General features: G+C 35.7%; 2 protein-coding genes across 2 annotated transcripts; one reads left to right on the top strand and one right to left on the bottom strand.

Moving 5' to 3' along the window:
- The first annotated feature begins 1,871 nt into the window (after window positions 1-1,871).
- On the top strand, window positions 1,872-6,168 carry LOC135679876 (pectin acetylesterase 7-like). Its single transcript, XM_065193859.1, has 13 exons — window positions 1,872-2,080; window positions 2,260-2,390; window positions 2,519-2,601; window positions 3,495-3,621; window positions 3,794-3,873; window positions 3,972-4,058; window positions 4,131-4,255; window positions 4,561-4,621; window positions 4,708-4,761; window positions 4,846-4,923; window positions 5,007-5,112; window positions 5,641-5,783; window positions 5,872-6,168. The coding sequence occupies exons 1-13, from the start codon at window positions 1,983-1,985 to the stop codon at window positions 5,992-5,994; spliced, it is 1,296 nt and encodes a 431-aa protein (XP_065049931.1). The 5' UTR covers window positions 1,872-1,982; the 3' UTR covers window positions 5,995-6,168.
- Window positions 6,169-7,945: 1,777 nt separating this feature from the next.
- Window positions 7,946-19,551, bottom strand: LOC135586601 (alkylated DNA repair protein ALKBH8 homolog). The gene is made up of 9 exons (XM_065191229.1): window positions 19,413-19,551; window positions 17,451-17,791; window positions 14,924-15,025; window positions 14,740-14,826; window positions 14,202-14,327; window positions 11,530-11,820; window positions 10,486-10,551; window positions 8,359-8,510; window positions 7,946-8,266 (listed from the first exon to the last, which is right to left on the bottom strand). Exons 2-8 carry the CDS (start codon window positions 17,757-17,759, stop codon window positions 8,361-8,363), a joined length of 1,131 nt encoding a protein of 376 aa, XP_065047301.1. The 5' UTR covers window positions 17,760-17,791; window positions 19,413-19,551; the 3' UTR covers window positions 7,946-8,266; window positions 8,359-8,360.
- Window positions 19,552-20,484: the final 933 nt, after the last annotated feature.

Raw genomic sequence — 20,484 nt, 5'->3', positions numbered from 1 at the left:
ATGAAGTTAAGGGCATGTAGCATCCACAAAGTCTTTAACGAAGATGTTGAAAGAATAAGTAGAGTATAATATCATAGATAAATTTGTATATAAGGTGTTTGATATAATATTTCTATATGCATGTATCTTTTAGTTTTATTCGTGCTTTGCATAAAGAGCTTATAGTTGAGTTGACACTACTATCTTGATTGACTTTTGTTGTTATTTTAGATCTATATACGTAGGTTGTGTGTGGTGCACAATGCTAATACTACTCAAAAACAAGTTACCTAGGTAGTCATTTTTGGAGTTTTTGGTTGTGTAGTACACTGCAGAATGTCAATTATTTCAGGACCTTAGAGCTATCTAAATAGCACACTGATGGATAGGTCTTAGGATATTATCTTAGGCTGGGTATTATATTGCAGTAGTATTTTGTGGGCACTTATGGTGACTTCTGGTCATGGTAGATTGCGTTAGACCTTTTGTTGTATAATCATTCAGAGCTTACAAAGTTTATCTATATTTATGTTGTCTATCAAGTGTTTACTAAAATATCTACATGTGAGATTTCGAGTATAATGTTTCTTCTAACTCATCTTCTCTTTTTGAGAAATTACAGTGAGACTTATCCTTAATGATGGATAGACATGCAAGAGTATCGTACAACTTAAACAAATACAAATAAGTTCGTAAAAGGATGATGCATAGGAAAGGCTCCATGATCAATATGACGGAAGATAACATGATAAAAACGATGGTAAGAGACATTTCATATATCATAGAAAATAAAGATACCAAATGGATAAGGTAAAAATTAGAGTTCAAAGTTTAAAATGAGAAACTTTTTCAAGAAATCATCTATTTAGGTTTTCTATTTAGATTTCAATCCATAATGAATCGTCGGAATGTGTGCAATGAATTGTTTTATTTGGGGTACATTAATCTCATATCAAAATCCAAAAAGAATCTGAATGATAGTATCACTTTACAAATATTAAAATTTCTGAATCCATATCACCATTTGTTCCTCACGTAATAACTTTCATACAACTCATATTCATCGTGAGTTTTAATTATAATTATAATAACAAAGGTGCGATGATTAAAATAATAACAAAAAAGGTAAGTCTTACGATCAGGTTATTCCTTTACCATAATTATAACCTCTAAATTTAGAAACACATTACCTCCCGGAGAGTCTTACGGATTAATTATATATTATCTCTTATAATTAATTATATTTAGCATCCCGATCTTTATAATTTTAAAAGTTATATTACGATTCTTATACTTATAAAATTGAAACATTTAATTTTATTTTTTTCTCACATCATCGATTTACTCATGAAAATAATATATGATTTATCACTAAGCATGTATTAATTCTGCCTGACTTCAATTTACCACTGAATGTATGTGATATTTCCATCAACAAAATCGACGGTGTAAGGAGAAACAAAGTTAAATATTTCACTTTCATTAATATAACGATCCTAGTGTAATTTTTGAAAGTATAATGATTAGAATACTAAAGATAACTAATTATATAGAAAAATATGTAATTAATCTGTGCAAGACTCCCAGGAGTTAAATGTATATCTAAATATAGAGACTATAATTATGATAAAGGAGTAACCTCATCGTAAAATCTCCTTTTCTTGCTATTATTTTAATCCTTATTTTTTTATAAAAATAATTAATTATAGAGAATAATCTATAATTAGTCCTGAGAGTTCGTGCATTACCGATACATGAACCTTCAAAATGATAATATAATTGCTCACGAAATATTCTTCTTGCGTCATCTTTCCATCTTATTCATTCTTTCCTCCATCTTTGCTATTTAATGAATGAATATTTGAATGTTTTTCTTTCTTTGATCGGTACCTTCCAAATTCTGCCCTCCGTCTTTTAACACCTACGATTCCAGGAATCATTATGCCAAAAGCTCAGTGCACAGCAAAATCTTTTAAAGAGTCTCCCTTCCTGCACAGCTAATAATGAGCACGGCCGAGATCTCGAGTTCCTCTCCATCTTACAAGTGTTCTCAGCTCATCGCGAAGCGGTTTGTGCGCAGTGCTTCGCCGCTAAATTTCAGGTCTTTTTAGTTCTTCTAAGTTCCTCGTTCTCAGCTTGCATGTTTCACTGAGGCCCTGTCTTGCATTATCCCGTGGATTCTTATAGATTTCTATTTCTAATGAAGTACAGAATGGCCTTTCGACTCCTCCTGTAGGCTTTTCTGTCCTCTGTGCTAACAGATTCGAATCGATGTTGCAGAATGGTTGGTGTTAAATCAGGAACATGGGTGTGCCCTCTCATCTGCTTACTCTATCTACTGGCCTTTCTACAAGTTGAAGGTGACAATGTGCCCATGACTGTGTTGAAAGGTGCAGTAGCTGAAGGAGCAGGTCTGTGTACCCATGGACTCTCTTTTGGATCTTATCTTCTTCATTGCTATGATAGTTATCCGAACAAGTTCATTCTTGGACATCTACCCACGGCAGCTTCCAAGTGAACTCATCTTCTTATTTTCCAGTTTGCTTGGATGGAAGTGCTCCAGCATATAATCTCGCCCCTGGTTCTGGCTCTGGTGCAAATAACTGGTTGGTTTTCGTCGAGGTCAGTTTATTTTCTTGATGTAGTACGTAAACATTATGATTGGTACGTTTTCGATTAATTGTTGGTTATATGTTGTATGCATATATGATTTGTGTCAACATAGGATGCCTGTCAAACCTGATTTCAACATCTAGAACTGAAGCGTGAGCTTTGGCAGTAGAAATGGTGATTGGAATGCCTTTTAGATCATGATTTATCTTTAGAACTTGTAGAACTTCAATTCCTTGTAGGTTTCCCAGTCTTAGTCTTCTATATTACATGCAACAACAGATAGATAGATTGTTTTACTACACGGTAGATGCAAAATTTTTCTTTGATAGACAAAAAAATGTAAAGTGAAAGTAGATTTTGCACATTCACTGCTGAAAATGAAGTAACAAGATTTGTATTCTTTTTTAATTATGTTTCTATTTGCTAAAAAAGAGAAATGCACACCAAGATTCACAATTTCATATATCCTTAATGTATCATATCGGTTTGTATCAGTATATTGATAGATATTATCGGAATATATTAAATTTTAAAAATATATGTAAAAAATAAAAAAAAATTAGTACAAGACAATACAGGCCTTACATTGATGAGCAAAGTCAATTTACCCTAATCAGTGAAGACAAACTGTTGAACCGATAAACGGTTGACTTAGTGTGTTAATTGGTTTATCAATTTTTTTATCTTAAATTATTAATTAAAATATTTAAATAAAAGTTAATAATAATATACTCATCAGACTCTTATAAATTAATCTTAATTTTGTTCATCTTTCATGTGTGAGTAACGGGAGTATTACAATACCATACTATATCGAAGGATATTATAAATCCATTGGAACATCCATGTTTCGAAATAATCTATCCTTGGTCCGAATAAATCCCTCCCTCCTCATTTTGCAGGGAGGAGGTTGGTGCAGCACTGTTGAAGAATGCTTAGCACGTAAAAACACTTTTAGAGGTTCCTCTGATCATATGCCGCCTCAATCCTTCTCTGGCATGTTAGGAGGCGTTCAGCAAAGCAATCCTGGTATGATTAATCTTCCTTCTCTACCAATGTACTATTAACACAATTTCTTGATGCATGTCAGATTTAACTTTCATTGTATCATTCTAATGATGCCATCGAATACAACAACAACAATAATAATATGGAGCTTTTGCTGTCTTATTCTTTGCTTTGATTCTTGCAATGCTTGCAGACTTCTATAACTGGAACCGGGTCAAGATTCGGTACTGTGATGGTGCCTCATTTACAGGGGACACAGAAAAAGTAGATCCTGTGAGCTCCTAATCCGATGCTTCTTCTGATATATGTTTCATTTCCTTGCTAAGCAACGTTGTATCGATAACATGTCTTTCACATCTTCGTTTGATTAGGCTACAGGTCTCCACTTCAGAGGAGCCAGAGTTTGGAGAGCTATAATGAAAGATCTATTGGCGAAGGGGATGAACAAAGCACAAAAGGTATGTAGATGTCAAGTGGTCAAGTCTTATCACTCTCAAAGTTTCTGTTCTAGCATTGGTGAATGCTCGCAGGCACTTCTCGGTGGCTGCTCGGCAGGTGGATTGACAACCATACTACATTGTGACAACTTCCGCAGTCTTCTCCCAGCTAGTGCAACAGTGAAATGCTTCTCCGATGCTGGTTATTTCATTGATGCGTAAGTTCTACATCTTTAGTCCGCGTCACGAATCTCATCATCGGGCTACTGTTGCAAATATTCACATATATACATACGAGATAAAGAGAGTTAAACCAAAAATATTCATGTGTGTAAGATAATAAAGATGGATTGAGTGGATAGTCGTTTATCGCTAAGTTTACATATACTAGGTTTTGTCTGTACTCAATTGGCTTAAACTTTTGGATCGAATCGATGTCTAACCTAATATATGTTAATTTGATTGTGATCTCTGAATCTCCTTCTGGCTCTGACGTTAACCAGTACTAGGTTTCTATGAACAGGAAGGATATTTCTGGAGCAGACTCGATCCAATCCTTTTATGGTGATGTTGTTAAACTTCATGTATGCTCTGACCTTCCATGCTCCTGATTGATGACTCCCTCTAACTTTTTGTGATGATAATTCTGTGGTACTTTCTGGTTTTGAAGGGATCAGCAAATAATTTGCCATCTTCATGCACGTCGAGGTTACCAGCAAACAAGGTGGGAAGTGTACTTTCACTCTGGAACGAATACAGAAGTCATCAAGTCATCTAACTTACTCTTTGGTTACGTGAATACATGCAGTGCTTTTTCCCACAGAACGTGGTGGCCACAATGAAGACACCCCTTTTTATCCTCAATGCAGCATATGATCAATGGCAGGTTGTAACTTTAATGAGCTATATTATCTTATAAACTACTCTCGTGAAGGTTTCTACGATGTGACGTATGTTACCTAATCGCAGATCGATCACATTTTAGTGCCATCCTCTGCTGATCCGAAGAACACTTGGGGAGACTGCAAGCTCGATATCAAGAAATGTTCCTCGGATCAACTTCAGAAACTGCAAGGTTGGTGTTACCATATTTGTTTTCCTTGTCCAACAAGTGTGAGTTCGGGTTCGAAATTAATCGATATCTATTTTCGAGTTTGTCTTAACCTAAGGTGCCGGGAACTTAGGCATAGACCCTACAAAGAGCTAAATGTTCTTTTCATACTTAGGCTAGTAAGAGTTCGGAGGATTCAGTTAAATACCTAAGTTAAAGAGAACCGTTTTATAACGTGATAGTCAACTGTTTGGTAGAGGTAAATGTCGATGATAATGGATTATAAAGTACTAATTTTATCGGGTCAACCTTTCCGTCAATGTTGTGTGACTGAACTCATGGGGTCATCTTGTGCCATGCCATCGACCCGTGAGACCAGGCTTCACTTGTCGACCGAATGGGTGTGATGTGTCAGTAGTGGCTGTCTACGTTAGGCGATTCAAATACTGATCTTTGAAGAACTTGTAGATCAGCTGGCGAGTAATTCTAGATTTATGTCAACTGCCAATTTATTCTTCGTGTGTAAAGAGTGAGCTAATACGTCGATATCAGGTTTCAGGACAACGTTCCTGAACGCACTGCCGGGAGCAGGCAGCTCGTCTACGGGATTGTTCATCCTCTCATGCCACACTCATTGCCTATCTGGAGATGCGGATATCTGGTATTCAGATGATTCTCCAAAGATCGATAACACTGTAAGCTCTAGCAGCTCTGTGAAAACTTCATCACTCGTGTCAGAAATGGGAATTCCATGGTGATGATCATATCTGTTCTTTCTTGCAGCCAATTGGGAAGGCTGTGGGAGACTGGTACTTCGGTCGGAGTTCTGCTGTAAGGAAGATCGACTGCCCGTATCCATGCAATTCTTCGTGTCGTAAAGTTGCCGCCGGTTCCATGGAAGATTAGCTTTCTTGTCATATTTCTTAATCACATAAATGTTTCTCGATGCGTTAGATATAATAAGTGAGTTCTATTTTAGCTCATTATCGAACTCGAATTAGTTCGAAATGACATGGATCAAAACCTTGATTCGTAAACGACTCATCCGACACATTCTTAAGGCTTTTGGCCCATTGTTTACTTTTCTATAATCTGATCTTTCGATAATTCGTTCGTATCTTTGACACATCACTTTATCCTCTAGCATATTAACCGCATTACGATATTCGATCCTCTGACTACAGAACTTCTAGCAATAAGTTCGATCCTTTTAATGTTTTAGCACGATAATCTTTAAACACAATATTCGACTATTCCACTCAACATTTGATCCATCGGTAGTCTTAATCTTTAGTCAAAGTATTATTTATCTCAATAATAAATTAATTTATTAATTAATTTTATTATCAAAATCTAATTTTTATAATCCATCGAACAATTAAATCTAATTTTATATTAAAAAAATAAGGTACAATTATGATGTCTACGACGGTTGCACCCACAAGTCAAACACATTGTCAAGATGGTCACAACTTAAAGTCGATTATATATATATATATATATATATATATATATATATTGTCAAGTTCAATATGATTGCATCCCACGACTGGACCTTTGTGGATTGATTGCTTTGTCAAGACAGCTATGTTGCAGCCTCCGGACGGACATCCTGAAGTCGGATATATCGTCAAGATGGTCGCACCTTCAAATCGACTGCACATTCGAGATGATTGCCCCTCGACCCAACTTATCCGAATTAATTGCTTGCTCAAAAGAGCCACATTGTTAAAATAGTCATGGATGCATCCGGATAATTGCACCCTCAAAATGGATGAATTGTCAAGATAGTCTGCACCTTCAACAACACGATCATAACGTCAAGTCGACTACACCTTCGACACAATTGCACCCCTCAACTTGACCTCTTCGTATCAATTGCTTTCTCAAGATGAGCCACATTGTTATGAACCCTCAAGTCGGACGCATTGTCGAGATGGTCACACCTTGAAGCCGATCATATCGTCAAGTCAACTACACCTCGAAGACAATTGCACCCCCTTGATTGACTTCTCCGAATTGATTCCTTTCTCAAGACAGCTATGTCGTGAAAACGATCGCAACCTCTAGGCAGTGCTCAAATCAAATGCATTGTCAAGTCAAGATAGACGCACCTTCGAGCCAACAACAATTGCCCCTCCACCTGACCTCACCTCTTTGGATTGATTGCTTTCTCACGGTAAACACGTCATTACAACGATCACAAGCTTTAGACAATTGCACCCTCAATTCAGAAGCGTCATCAAGATGAGCACACCTTCAAGCTGATCATATCGTCAAGATGGTCACACGATTGCACCCTCGAGATGATCATACATTGAAGTCTATTATATTATTAAAACAATTACTTAGTCACGCCTTCAAGATGGTCATGCCCACAAAATATTGAGAATGCCATCGAGTCCGATTGCATCATGAAGTCTGTCGTGTCCTCAAGATCGATCATGCCCATAAGATGGTCTTGTAATCAAGTCCTCAAGATCGATCATGCCCATAAGATGGTCTTGTAATCAAATCCTCAAGATGATCATACCCATAAGATGGTCTTGTAATCAAGTCCTCAAGATCATTCATGTCCTCAAGATGATCATGCCCATAAGATGGTCTTGTAATAAAGTCCTCAAGATAATTAGCCCATAAGTACATCATCAAATTGATCACTTCCTCGAAATGGTTGCAGCTTTAAGTTGGCCACAAGATAATTAGCCCATAAGTACATCATCCAATGCCCAGTAAGATATTCGAACATCTCATGCAGAATTTACTGGTGCCCCCTTTTCCCTATTTAGTATGGGCATTGGATCCAAAGCTATAAGCACAACACTTAATACAACAAAATCAAGAAAATCCAGTAAAATGTGTCTCTCCTTGAACTAAAATGTTTCAAAGATAGGAGAAGAAAGAAACCAAAACACATGACACAACAATCATATTGTGCCAAAATAAGTCTGCAAGAGTTTCTCCGGGAATCACAAAAGCAGCTAAAGGAAAAATTGAAAACAAAATCTCCGAATATTCATTATCAGCCATCTCAGCTCCAGAAAAAAGAATCAACATGAAGATGTTACAACTGAATGATTGTTATGAGAGGTGATTATAAAAGTCGGCTTTCATCATAGTGCACCTGATTTAGAGTCCAATCAACACAGGTTGTCACAGGATAATCGTGGTTAGAAACCTGCACAACATTCAAAAGGTTAACTTTTTCCTCATTATTCTTTGCATCTTAATTTAATTTAACAAATGACTAAGTGAAAAACTGAAATTTACCTTTATATTCGGTCAGTGTCTGTTGGACAAAATGCTTCTCGTTTCAATGGTAGAGATGATTGGACTATGTCTTGTTTTACCTGTTGATTTCTACATTCCAGTTGAGAGTCACAATACTGCTTGTATGGACAGCAGCATGATCCTTTCCTAACCTACAATGACGTGTATCTTTTTTTGAATTAATAAACTAGATCTAACTAACACTATTTGAAAAGCTTGCAATAGAGAAATGAGGCATAATGATCACGATCGAATTCCAACTACTACCTGACCAGAGAAGTTTGTAGAAAAAGTGCAAGGTGCATATGAAATACCAACAAGGTGCATAGGCAATACCAACAAGTTGGAACAAGCGTTCATGTCAACCCATACCATATAGCACATTAGTTAATAGAGCGTGCAGAAACTAGAAGTTTATAAGATTTATATAGAGGACAAAAAAGTTACAGTGCCACAACTAGAATGGCAATACAGGTGATTGCTCATGGTATTGTTAATGTGGTTCATTATATTCAGAAGGCTACGAAATGTAATAGCAGATATTTACTATATGCTACAAGAAGCATACTATTTATAAACTTCATACCACACACTGAAACTACACTATAATAAATCATAGTTCGTCTTACCGGTCCATGCCGATGTACCGACAAACTATTGGTACGATGCATACCGAGCTGTACTAAGCCATACCAAGTGTACCAACACACGATACATGGAACATACCAATATACCACCCATACCAGTCCCTTGTCAGATTGGTACATATCGCCCGTACTGAGCAGTATATTGTGGTATGATAAATCTTGTACTAAATTATAGTTGTACTCAGGATTACAACACTAAATGATTCCGCCTGTACCAAGTGGTACCGTTGATCTAGCCTTGTATCGGACGATACAGGGTTGTATCGAGTGGTAACGATCGATATTTCAACCGTTACCGCTCGAAACAAGTCGGTAATTGACCATTGTCGCCCGCTACCATGCGGTATCAGCCTAGCTGCAACGAGGGAAGAAGAAGCATCAAGGGAGAAGAGGGAGAAGGCGCTCAAAGAAAAGGGAGAAGGCACTCGAAGAAAAGGGAGAATCGGGAGAACCTCGATGCTTCCCAATCCGACGTCGCCCTCCCTCGACAATCCCGACCCAGGAGGTAACAGAGAGGTGGCGGCTCGACTTCTTCATCGCGTTCTTCACTGAAGGCCAGAGATGCCTACGGCCTTCACCGCGTTCTTCGCCAAAAGTAGGACACATTTGCGACCTTCGACGTCTTCGTCGAACGTCGCAAATGAGGAGAAGACCACGTTCTTCTCCTCATCTGACGCGACGAGGAGAAGAAAAGGAGGCAACACCACAAAGGCAGCGTATGTCTCCTTTTTTTATTATTTTTATTTTTATATATTATTTTTTATAATTATTATATTTTTATATTATATATATACGTACCGAGCGATACGCCTTAGCATACTGCTCGATACGCCCATAACGTACCATACCGAGCAAAGCTCGATACACCGACACGGTATGAAATTACGAACCTCGATTGTACTATAATATTAAAATAAAACATCATACATGATTAAGAAGTTTATTCTAAACCTGAATATTAGTTGGGTAATGGTACTTATCTTAGGTTGATGGTTTGATTCCTCATTCTCTAAATTCTACCCCCAATAAGCTAGTCCACTGAGGGGTACTCAATTTATTAAACTTGGATTAAGGGTTCGAAATCTCATCTAAATATTCTATACTCAAAGTATTGGTATGGTGATGGTGTACCCGACTTGTTGAGGATCCAAAATTTGTCTTACAAATTCTTTGAATCACTGGTTACCCTTAAAAAAAATATTTTACTTAGAACAAATAAAAGATCTACTAAAAAAAATTACACAGATTATTTAATAAGAATTGGTGCTATTCACCAGAATATTACAATCATAAATAGAGGTATTAAGGAAAACAAAAACTACACAAAGCAACCTTATACTTTATCTATTGTATGGGAAATGTGTTTTCCAACAAAGCAACATTGTAAATGCTTAAGAATAGTTCACCCCCGATACTTCTTTCTATCCAGCTCAATAAATAGATACTGAAGATGAACAAAAAATTGTAAGTATAAGCAAACCTTGCGGAAAGTGAAAGAAACCCTACGTGAACTTCTTCCGATTGCCTTTTCCCCTACTCTATCAACCTGCAAAAAATTATTTACCTGCAAAAAATGATTTAACAAGCCTAACTTATAACAGATTTAGGCACAATATTCACGGTTATTCTAGATCTACATGTACCGATTAAATAAGGTGAATCAATTATAACAAATGATGCAACACATGGTTTAGAATATAGGTTCCAAACTGATGCCAATCTGTGGCCGGATCAATACAATACTAGCATAAATTGGCATACAACCAAATTAGACAGAGAAGAAAAGAGGAGGCGACACATACCGGTATGAGAAGGCAATAACGGTGATATGGAGAAGAGGCAGTGATGGCAATGTGGATGAGGAGGAGGAGAACAGGAGGCAAAGTAAGAGGAGGAGAAGATGAGGTGGAGGAAACGGAGGCAATGGAGGAGAAATAGAAAGAAATATAAGAAAAAGCAACTACTGACAACTGTCAACTTGAAATAAAATTTAAAAATAGAGAAAGATACAATACCAGTAACAGGCAATAGGCATACCAAATGGTAAAACTGGTACCAATCACTTATCGCCCGGTAAGCCTGACATAGTGAGCTTAATGAGTGGTAATTTCTATCTTGAACCATATCGGTGTCTGGCCAACATAATGCTCTATCACTATCAGACTGTAGTGATCCATAGATCCAAATTAAAGCATTTGGTGCAAGGAAACATAGTTGAAGACCAAAGATTTTTTTTTGAAAAACAACAGAAATGCCCAAGTAGTTGAGACCTAATATTTTATTATTATCTTCTTGTTGTAGGGCAAATAATGTCAATGAAAAAGGGACAACAAACATTCAATGAATGAAATATGAGATTCTTAAAACGAGGTTCCTTTTTTAATTACACTAAATACTTCGAATATGATGAGAAAATGTCTCAAAATGAGATCTCTATCATGATTCAAATAGAGTACCTTCTTCGACAAAGTCAATAATATGCTAGCATGTTTGGATTTGTCAAGAGCTACTATAAAAGGCATACCTTGCGATGTGGAATATAATGATGCCAAGCATAACGCCCTTCCCCAGACATCAAGAGCATAGAACGAGGAGGAAGAAAAATAGCTTTTCTAGCAATATACGAGGGTAAAAGAGGGGTGTCTTCATGTATTTCATTAACAGATGCAGTTGGATGGCACCAAGTCCCTTCAGGATATCTCCTAAATTCCATAATGCATGGACCAGCTGTTGAAAGGCTGAAGATGAGTTCATCAAATGCCGAATGAGTGTCTATGTGTGGGGATAAGCCTACCCCACATGGATATTCATTAACCTGTAATCAAAATCAAAGGTAGTTTAGACTTCCCAAAACATATAATAAGAATCCATATGATAAGAAATTTAAAGAGAAAAACATTTGAACTAATCATTTCATAAGAAAATTATTAGTGGCACACCATATACCAATATCTAGTACCATGGAAGCAGTTTTATGAATGGGTCATTCAAAATTATGATCTTGATTTATAACCAAGTTACATTGAAAGCATGGAATCATCTCCCATTGACTCAAGGCAATCATTTTGTTGGTGATAAGCATATATTAAGGTATAACATCAAATTTTCAATTATGTGTTTCCAGTACATACAACATATGTCATGTTTAGGACATTTAAATACTTCCATAAATGTTTTCTTCATATACTGTTTGTAATCTATGTTTAAAACATATTTTGAATTGCTATTCAGTCATTATTTAGCCAAAATTTTGTTTTTATACTTGCTATTAACCCTAATTAGTTGAAAACTAATTCAAATACTTATTTATATTGGGTTTGGCCAATCCATGTCAATTTGCACAAGGGCATAGCAACACACGTGTTTTGAATTAATATTCAGTCATTATTTACCCAAAATTTTGTTTCTTACTTGCTATTAACCCTAATGAGTCAAAAACTAAATCAAATACTTTTTTCTATTGGGTTTGGCCAATCCATGTCAATTTTAAAGGGTTATAGCAACATATGTACAACCTTAGAGGCATCAATTATACCCACGAATACAGGTACCCACAGGGACCCATCCCCTAAGGGCAGGGATGGGGGGAATAAGTGGGGATGAGGTTAGGGATGAAGGGTATTTTCTATTACCTATGCGGTTATGGGGCCAGATGGGTAGAGCACTCCCACACGTCCACATACCCATCCCCACCCTATCAATAAGTGAGCCCAAATGCTGGGTAGACTAGGCACTGACCTGATTCAAATTAAGCTAAGTTGAGCCTTCGTTGAGTCAATTGTGAGATAATTGCGAGTCATTTAGTTCAATTGAACCAAATGAAACAATATCAAAACATCAATAAAATTACGAGTTATGACATGCAAACTTTACAAATATTATTGTTATTATTTAAAAATTTTGATATTGTTAATTAGTTTTGATAATAATTTTATTTTTTTCTAAAATGAAATGGATTGATTAGGAGAATATAAAGAACGTGCAAGTTCCTTGCCCCCGGTAGGGATTCCTTGTCTAAATGGGAAATGAGGTGTGGATAGGGAATGGGGGATGAAACGGGGATGGTGATGGGGGAAGCATTCCTCGCCCTCGCCCCCGCCCCCACCCCCACTCTACCCTGTTGACATCCCTAAACAACCTTGCATACAATACCAAACAAATCCATCAATAGATTGGTATTGATACTGGACCAAATCTAGAACTTTGCCAAACACTACTCTCTAGTTTTTGCTAACATTCTTAAACATGGAGCAAAAAAAATAGTATTGGTACTGCCATATTAAAGAAGATGCATGTTTCTTTTGTATCCTTCATATCTATCTCCTTGGATGGTAATGAGTTTTAGTAGTTAAAATGTGAATAATTATAGAATAATTAGAATCTTCCTGGATATTTTCTTGAATAGGTAAATTAAGCACCGGACTTTTTGACACTGATATTGACTAAATCACAATTTGTTTATATAAACTTTTGTTTGACAAAAATCTCTTGGTTGATAGACTTTTACAACATTAGTGATTTCATATTCATCTAAATACATAGTTAATCATAGCCCACGATAAAAACCCCAAAGTAACAAAAATTATCATCCGTGGAATAAATGTTGGGCCACTATAGTAAAATGATATAACCAGGCTCTATCGACACGACGACACCAACACTAAATCTATTTATTGAGGCATTTTCGTAGTGGTATATGGATGGCTATAGTGCAAATACCCTAAACTAAGGAACTGATTGGACATCAACCTTTCAGGTTGGTACAGATTTCCCCCTTAAGAAAGGAGAATTATTGCCTCGGAAACCAACAAGTCCAGTTCGCTGGTAGCCTAGTAGGCTCATGCAACAACAAAGTTCACTTAGCAATAAAAAAAGTAAAGCAACTACAAAGCTCATGTAGTACTGAAAAGAGGGAAATAACAAGTTCTGCCATAAGGAATAATAATCAAACTAAAGGCATAAAACGGACAGCTTATGTAACACAATTCCATCAATCACATTGTGACTTAATTGTCAAAATGACTCCAAAAATCTTAAAACAAATTAAAGAGACTGAGATGGCACAACAAGAAATTTAAGTGTTATAATATATTCTCTTTATAGATAAAGTTGCAGCCAACTATTTCTAGCTTACTCGTGTAGAAAGAATTTAATGAACACATCGAGAACAGTGAGAAACAAATGTCTGGTACATACCGTCAACTGATCCATTTCTTTGTTTTGATCACGACCAAGACCAGGAAATGATAAGATTTTCTGCAGTATGTTCGAAACAAAGGATGGAAGCTCACCCAAAAAATGCTTAGAATCAATGTTTCTTGTCTGCACAAAAGGATGTCAGGGCACAAGAGTCATCAATGATAGGCAGTATCAGGCAAAACTTCAGTCAAACAACCAGTCAGACCAAAAAGAAAGCTAGAGGAAATTTGGAGCCTATAAATGATTCTGAGAGAAGCCAGTCTGATAAACAAGCAAACTCTTGGATACAACAAATTGTTATATACCCATTTCCTGATTCCAGGTCGTCCGCTACTCAGTTCTCCATCGGATTGGTATGTACCGCACAGCATGTACCAGTCCCGGCAAAATAATGAACCATGATAACAATAGTTATGTAAAATTGTAGCAATCTCAACCGGCAAATTTTATTGTGAATCCAAATTTCATAATCGCGCAGAAGTTTGCAGAATGTCATATATTCGGTCGTAGTAGGTAGGTACAAAAAGCAGCTTACCTCATACAAAAATTCATAACCATAATGCTGAACTCTTCTTTTCGACAGACTTCTCCACTGCCTATTGTCAACTTCTGCAAGGAGTCTCTGAAAATAAAACAGAGAGATGGACTTTCTAAACATATTCCAGGAACATATTCTATAAATACAGAAAGAACATGTATAAATTTACTTGAGTTCTAACCTTTTCTTCCTCCACAGTGATAAAATCATGCACGAGATAAATTCCTGGAATCCCCAAGTCTGATGCCGAAAAATATACTGGAAAAAATATTTCTTTATGTACCTAGAAAGAGATATAAATTTTAGTCATGGACATGCATAATCTAAATGGATTACAATGATGAATTCTACAGAATACATGAGATACATGTCAGTCACACAAGCCCTAGGCATGAGACAAAATCTCGAATCCTTGAATGCTTAGGCCAACACAAAATCTGTGTTACTGCAGCGACATAGAATCTTTTAGACATTTACAAATCCTATGAAAAGAAAGTAGTATATGTTACAAATAAGTTCAAGGGTTCCTTATTTACATACTAAAACATACATATTCAGTGGGCAGCAATTTGAATTCATATAATAGCCTTCAGAAACATAAACCTAAGAAATACCTTAATAAGTTGTTAGAAAAACACTATTGTCATCATTTAATCTCCATGATACTGCCCACAACATATATTTCTCAGTAAAATTTCATGCATAAATTTTATGACAGATAATGATATCCTTGTTTCCATTAACCATTTATACTATCAGATATAGATCAGGCTACAATATAAATACAGCTGATAACACACATCTTTTTCCAGTGCTTTAAGGGAAGAAAAAACAACAGAATCTTCAAAATTGCATCTATGCATATAAGCACTTTAATTCCTGAACACCATTATCAAATTTTGCAGATTCAATATTCTGCTAAAATTTGATGCTTAACTGCCTAATTTTGTAGTCTTTCATTCTAGATTTGAAAATGAAACCAAGAAAACTGAAACTTGAAACTAACAAAGGCTTCAGGTGGCATCATAACAAAGGAACAACCTTACTATTGTACCAAGGAACAACCTTACTGAAACTCGAAACTAACAAAGGAACAACCTTAATATTGTACCAAGGCTTGTCCTCATAACCAGATCAATTGTGCACTCACAACATAAGGCTTTGATGAGATAATTCACTGCATGCTGAACCAAATAGAAGACATTGAATTTGATCAAAAAAGAAAAAACACTACTACAATAGACCTTATTCTTGCAAGAAGGTAATAACAAGGGGTTTCCAAGACTTAAAGCAGGACATGAACTAATAAAAATAGAATCAAAATCAATATCATCCTTCGGTCAACTATGGTGGTAGAACATGATTATCTTGATAAGTTTTGTCCATGTTGACCAAATCCTACCAAGTATATTTTGGAGTGAAAAAACTTGAACCACAATGGAATATGATAACTTCAAGATAAGACCAAGTTTCCAAGTTTACATCCTTCAAACTGAGTTCTGCTTTGAGCAAATTACTTTAATATGGAAGAAATTTACAAGAAATGGAAATAACATTTAGGTTGTAATTGGTTCTATGAATTTAATCAGAGTGAAAATAGAATGAACAATTCTTATTCCAAATGTATGGTGGAGGCAATTCAAATTCCACTTATCATTCTTGGAGGCAATCCATTCCTCTTTGAGAGAATTTGAAGTTTCTATTAGTAAAATGGGCTTTCGATTCCATTTCCAAAGACCACAAAAACTTTTTGAATTAAAAAATTTTCCTTCTTCATATAATAGAGTTTTATAATGTATATTCCTTTCATGTCCATATAGATACATTATATAAGTATCTAATATAATTTATTATTAATGTCATTATAATAAATAAACAATATCCAATAATATATTTTAAAAATTATAATTAAAAATTAAAAAATATATTTATTAACTAAAGTAAATGTAACTATCGATGCTTCTACTCAAATTTCATTTTTAAATACAAGTTCATAAATCAAATGTGTCAAGCAATTTGCCAATTCAATTTCTTATTGCAATGAATTTCAACCTGGTGTCTGATGACAAACCAAACATCTTGCAGATATCAAAATCTGATGATCAGATTATAGAATGAAGCTTATGTTACTGCAGCATGCTGTAAGTAAAATAGCCAATGAAGTGCACATAATAGAGTTCAACACCATATGTACAATGTTATAAATGGAGAAATAGAAATGTAGATAATCTATAGTTATTAATACTTTAATGGTCATCATTCCTGGAAGGAAAGTGCAGTGCACATTGTGCTAGGAAATCACTGACAGTAACTACATAAATGTACTGATGGAATTGTGAACAAAACGGCAAGAGAAAAATAGCTTAAAATGAGTTTCCTTAGCACTTGATTTAGAGGATTAAACACATTGTGATAACTTCATGATTTTTAAAAAAAGAGTAGATAGAGCATCACAGTCAGTTAATTAGAACAAATTCAATACTTTAAGCACGTCCACCAGAAATTAGATGGAAGATGTGATCTGCAGGCCAGAAAGCGACATGTCAACAGCATATTCCACATTGTTTAGGATAAATGTGATGCCTCCTAGTCATTATAAAAAAAGATGAACATAAACTTAGGCATGTTTAAAGGAAGGAATACATGTCATGAGAATACTTTAACCTAGTAAATAAACTTTCTGCTAAAATTCAGTCTACAACTAAAACCTTCTGAAGTGGCCGTACTACTGAGTAGCTTATATGCATTATTCTCCCTCCAAGTTCAGCACAAGGGAGGTCATTTAGTGCTTTAAAGGCTGCTTGAGCAGCATTGACTTCAGAAAAGCAAACAATTACACGTGTACCAGTTTCATCAGCAGCATGGACTCCAACAACCTTGCCAAAAATGCCAAAAGCAGATTCAATATTATCAAAAGACATGCCCACAGCTGGTCCACAATTGGCAACAAACAAGTTAGGAGTTGGCTCATTCTCTAATCCTTTAAATCTGGTGAATCTTGAGTTCATCATGTTCATTGTTAAGCATAAACAACCGGCACTTTCTCGCCCTAGGAAGCATAAGCAAAAAGATCAAGAGATAACTCAGCTATTTCTTTTATTCCAAAAAGAAGAAATAAATTAAGAAAATTAAGCCCATAACATTCAATAGAATCATATACAAGAGTTCAAACTTAAAAACAATTGACAATCATATTAAGTACCATAAATATAGAACCTTTTGGAACTACCATGCTTCAATGTCTCGATTCAAGTCACCTTGAGAACTAGAGAAAATTACAGTTTTTCAAAAAAAATAAATTAAATTAAATTAGCAATATGCAGTTCGTTTTCTTGAGGCTCAGTAACTTCCCAAACATTTTTTCCCAATAATCAAATCTCCTCTTCTTCCTTACATATATACAATAAATTGGAAGGTTCATCACATTTGTATCCTAGTAAAGTCCACTTCATATCCCCATGGAAGCACAGTCTCTTCCTTCATTGTTTTGCAAATTTGGGCACAACAAGACCCCTAGTTGGCTAAGAAGCTCCTGTAGATGTTATAGATAAAGCTTGTCTTGACTTTGAAGTTTTAGCAGACAACTAAGAATAATTAGCAAGATTATTAATTATCATATTATCTTGATCGTGCACAATTCCCCTAACACTTATTCGAAAGATGAAGATTCTTCTTTTTTTGTTTACAAATGCATAGACATAGTAATTTTAAAATTTTGCGATCATAAGCAGGAACTAATGCTGAGATGAGAAAAACAATTAAAAGAAATTTAGTAACAAGTGATAGATTAAATTACTAAAAAAATAATTAAAATATAAAGATAGACACAAAATATAAGATTGGACCTTTTTAGTGCTCGTTCAGCATTTGCACTATGGATATAAAATACTAATACGTAATAAAAATTAAAGAGCTTCGTAATAGAAATCGGGGAAGAGAGAGAGAGAGAGAGAGAGAGAGAGAGAGAGGAGATCATCAATCCAGGTGGAACCCTGGTTCTTTTAGAAACTCCCACAAATTTTTTATTTTACAATAGTACCTTTGCTTCTACTTAATTTTATCAGTCCATGTAGAACTCTCGTGCCTGTGACTTTCATTTTTCTCGTACTTTTCTACTTGGCTTCCTTGAAAATGCTAACTTGGTTTAACATAGGAATTAAGCCATCCAAAACTACCAGTATTGTTTATATTTTCCACAATGCTAACTAATACCTCGTGATTATATTTATAATATAAGCTTAGGCAGTCTTATTTTAGGGCATCCGATATCCAACGATTTCAATTCATCTTTACATACAAGAACTTCAAAAGATTCAAATAGGGTAGCAAAATAGAGAAACGTCATTCGGGAGAACAAATATAATAATCAGATGACGAACTTGAATAAGCATACAAGTTTCCAATAAAATTGAGGCTAACTCCGGGAACCCCATCAAATAGAAGCATAAAAGTCACCATTACGCAAAAAATTAAAGAAAAGAGATCAAGAAACAAGTTTGACGATATATTCCTGCAATTCAATACAGCTTAAAGCCAACGACCACAGATACACCAACAAAGACGCATCGAGAGAGGAAGAGAGAAAGAGGGATGGGTACAGGGAGCGGACAGGCGGAACAGACGACAGCGGCGAGCGTCGACAGTGGGATAGGAAAAGAGGGAGAAAATACCTGAGGACGGCGCCCGGTTGGATGGTAGCGTCGATCGGAGGAAGTTGTAATGTCGTTCTGGTGATCTTGTAACTTTATGGCTCTCCGGCCCACGCACAACCGTCGGATGCTGGGAATTCGGGGTGGCTACAGATCCAACGACTGCGAGGATCCCGAACCAGGGTTGTGCTCCCCGTTCAAATCAGGGGAAACAGCCGCGTGTTTCATTTGGCAGAAAAATAAATAAATAAAAAAGATCCGTGGGAAGGTGCTCCTTGCAACGTACACTACTTGCACTAGTGTCCGTTGTAAAGATCAAGTAGCGTACGTTGTTATTGTTTCAGGCCTCCATAGTAAAACAACATTATTTTACCATAATGTTATTGATTTTATCAATAAAAATATTAAAATTAAAAAAAAATTAAAAAAATAATTTTAATATTTCAGTTTGTGATGTTATACGATATTGATAGTAACAAACGATGATATCGTTAGAGGCCACGAATGATTATTGTGGATAAAGAAAACGACGATAAAAGATGAGAATTGCTGTACATCTGCGTCGACACCGATATAGTTGTCAAGTAACACTACTTTGTATCTACATCGCGTCGACACCGATATAATTGTCAAGTAACACTACTTTGTATCTACATCGATGCTGATGTAATTGTCGAGTTGTGTTGCTCTATATCTACATCAACATCAATTACGTAGATGCAAAATAACCCTCACCTCTCACTATCGTTCTTCTCATCCATAACAGTCATTCGCAGCTCTCAACAATGTCGTTATTCACCACTACCGATTAAAACATTAAAATTATCCTTTTAGAATAATAAAATTATATATTTAATTTTATAATTATAAAAATATTTATATAATTTTTTAAAATATAAAATTTGAGATAACTAACTACATGAAGTAATTTTTATTAACAATATGGACGCACATTCTGTCAACACGTAGAACAACATCATTCCCACTTATTAGTCCATATGGTTATACGAAGTATAAGAGTCCAGCATCGGTGTCATCATCCAGCGGAGAACAGAGCTGTTCGCTACCATGCAATTTATGATATATGGACAAC

Source organism: Musa acuminata, chromosome BXJ1-7, assembly GCF_036884655.1.
Source record: "Musa acuminata AAA Group cultivar baxijiao chromosome BXJ1-7, Cavendish_Baxijiao_AAA, whole genome shotgun sequence".
NCBI classification, from domain to species: Eukaryota; Viridiplantae; Streptophyta; class Magnoliopsida; order Zingiberales; family Musaceae; genus Musa; species Musa acuminata.
The sequence above is the reverse complement of the archived record's forward strand: the minus strand, read 5'-3'. Positions and strand labels throughout refer to the sequence as shown.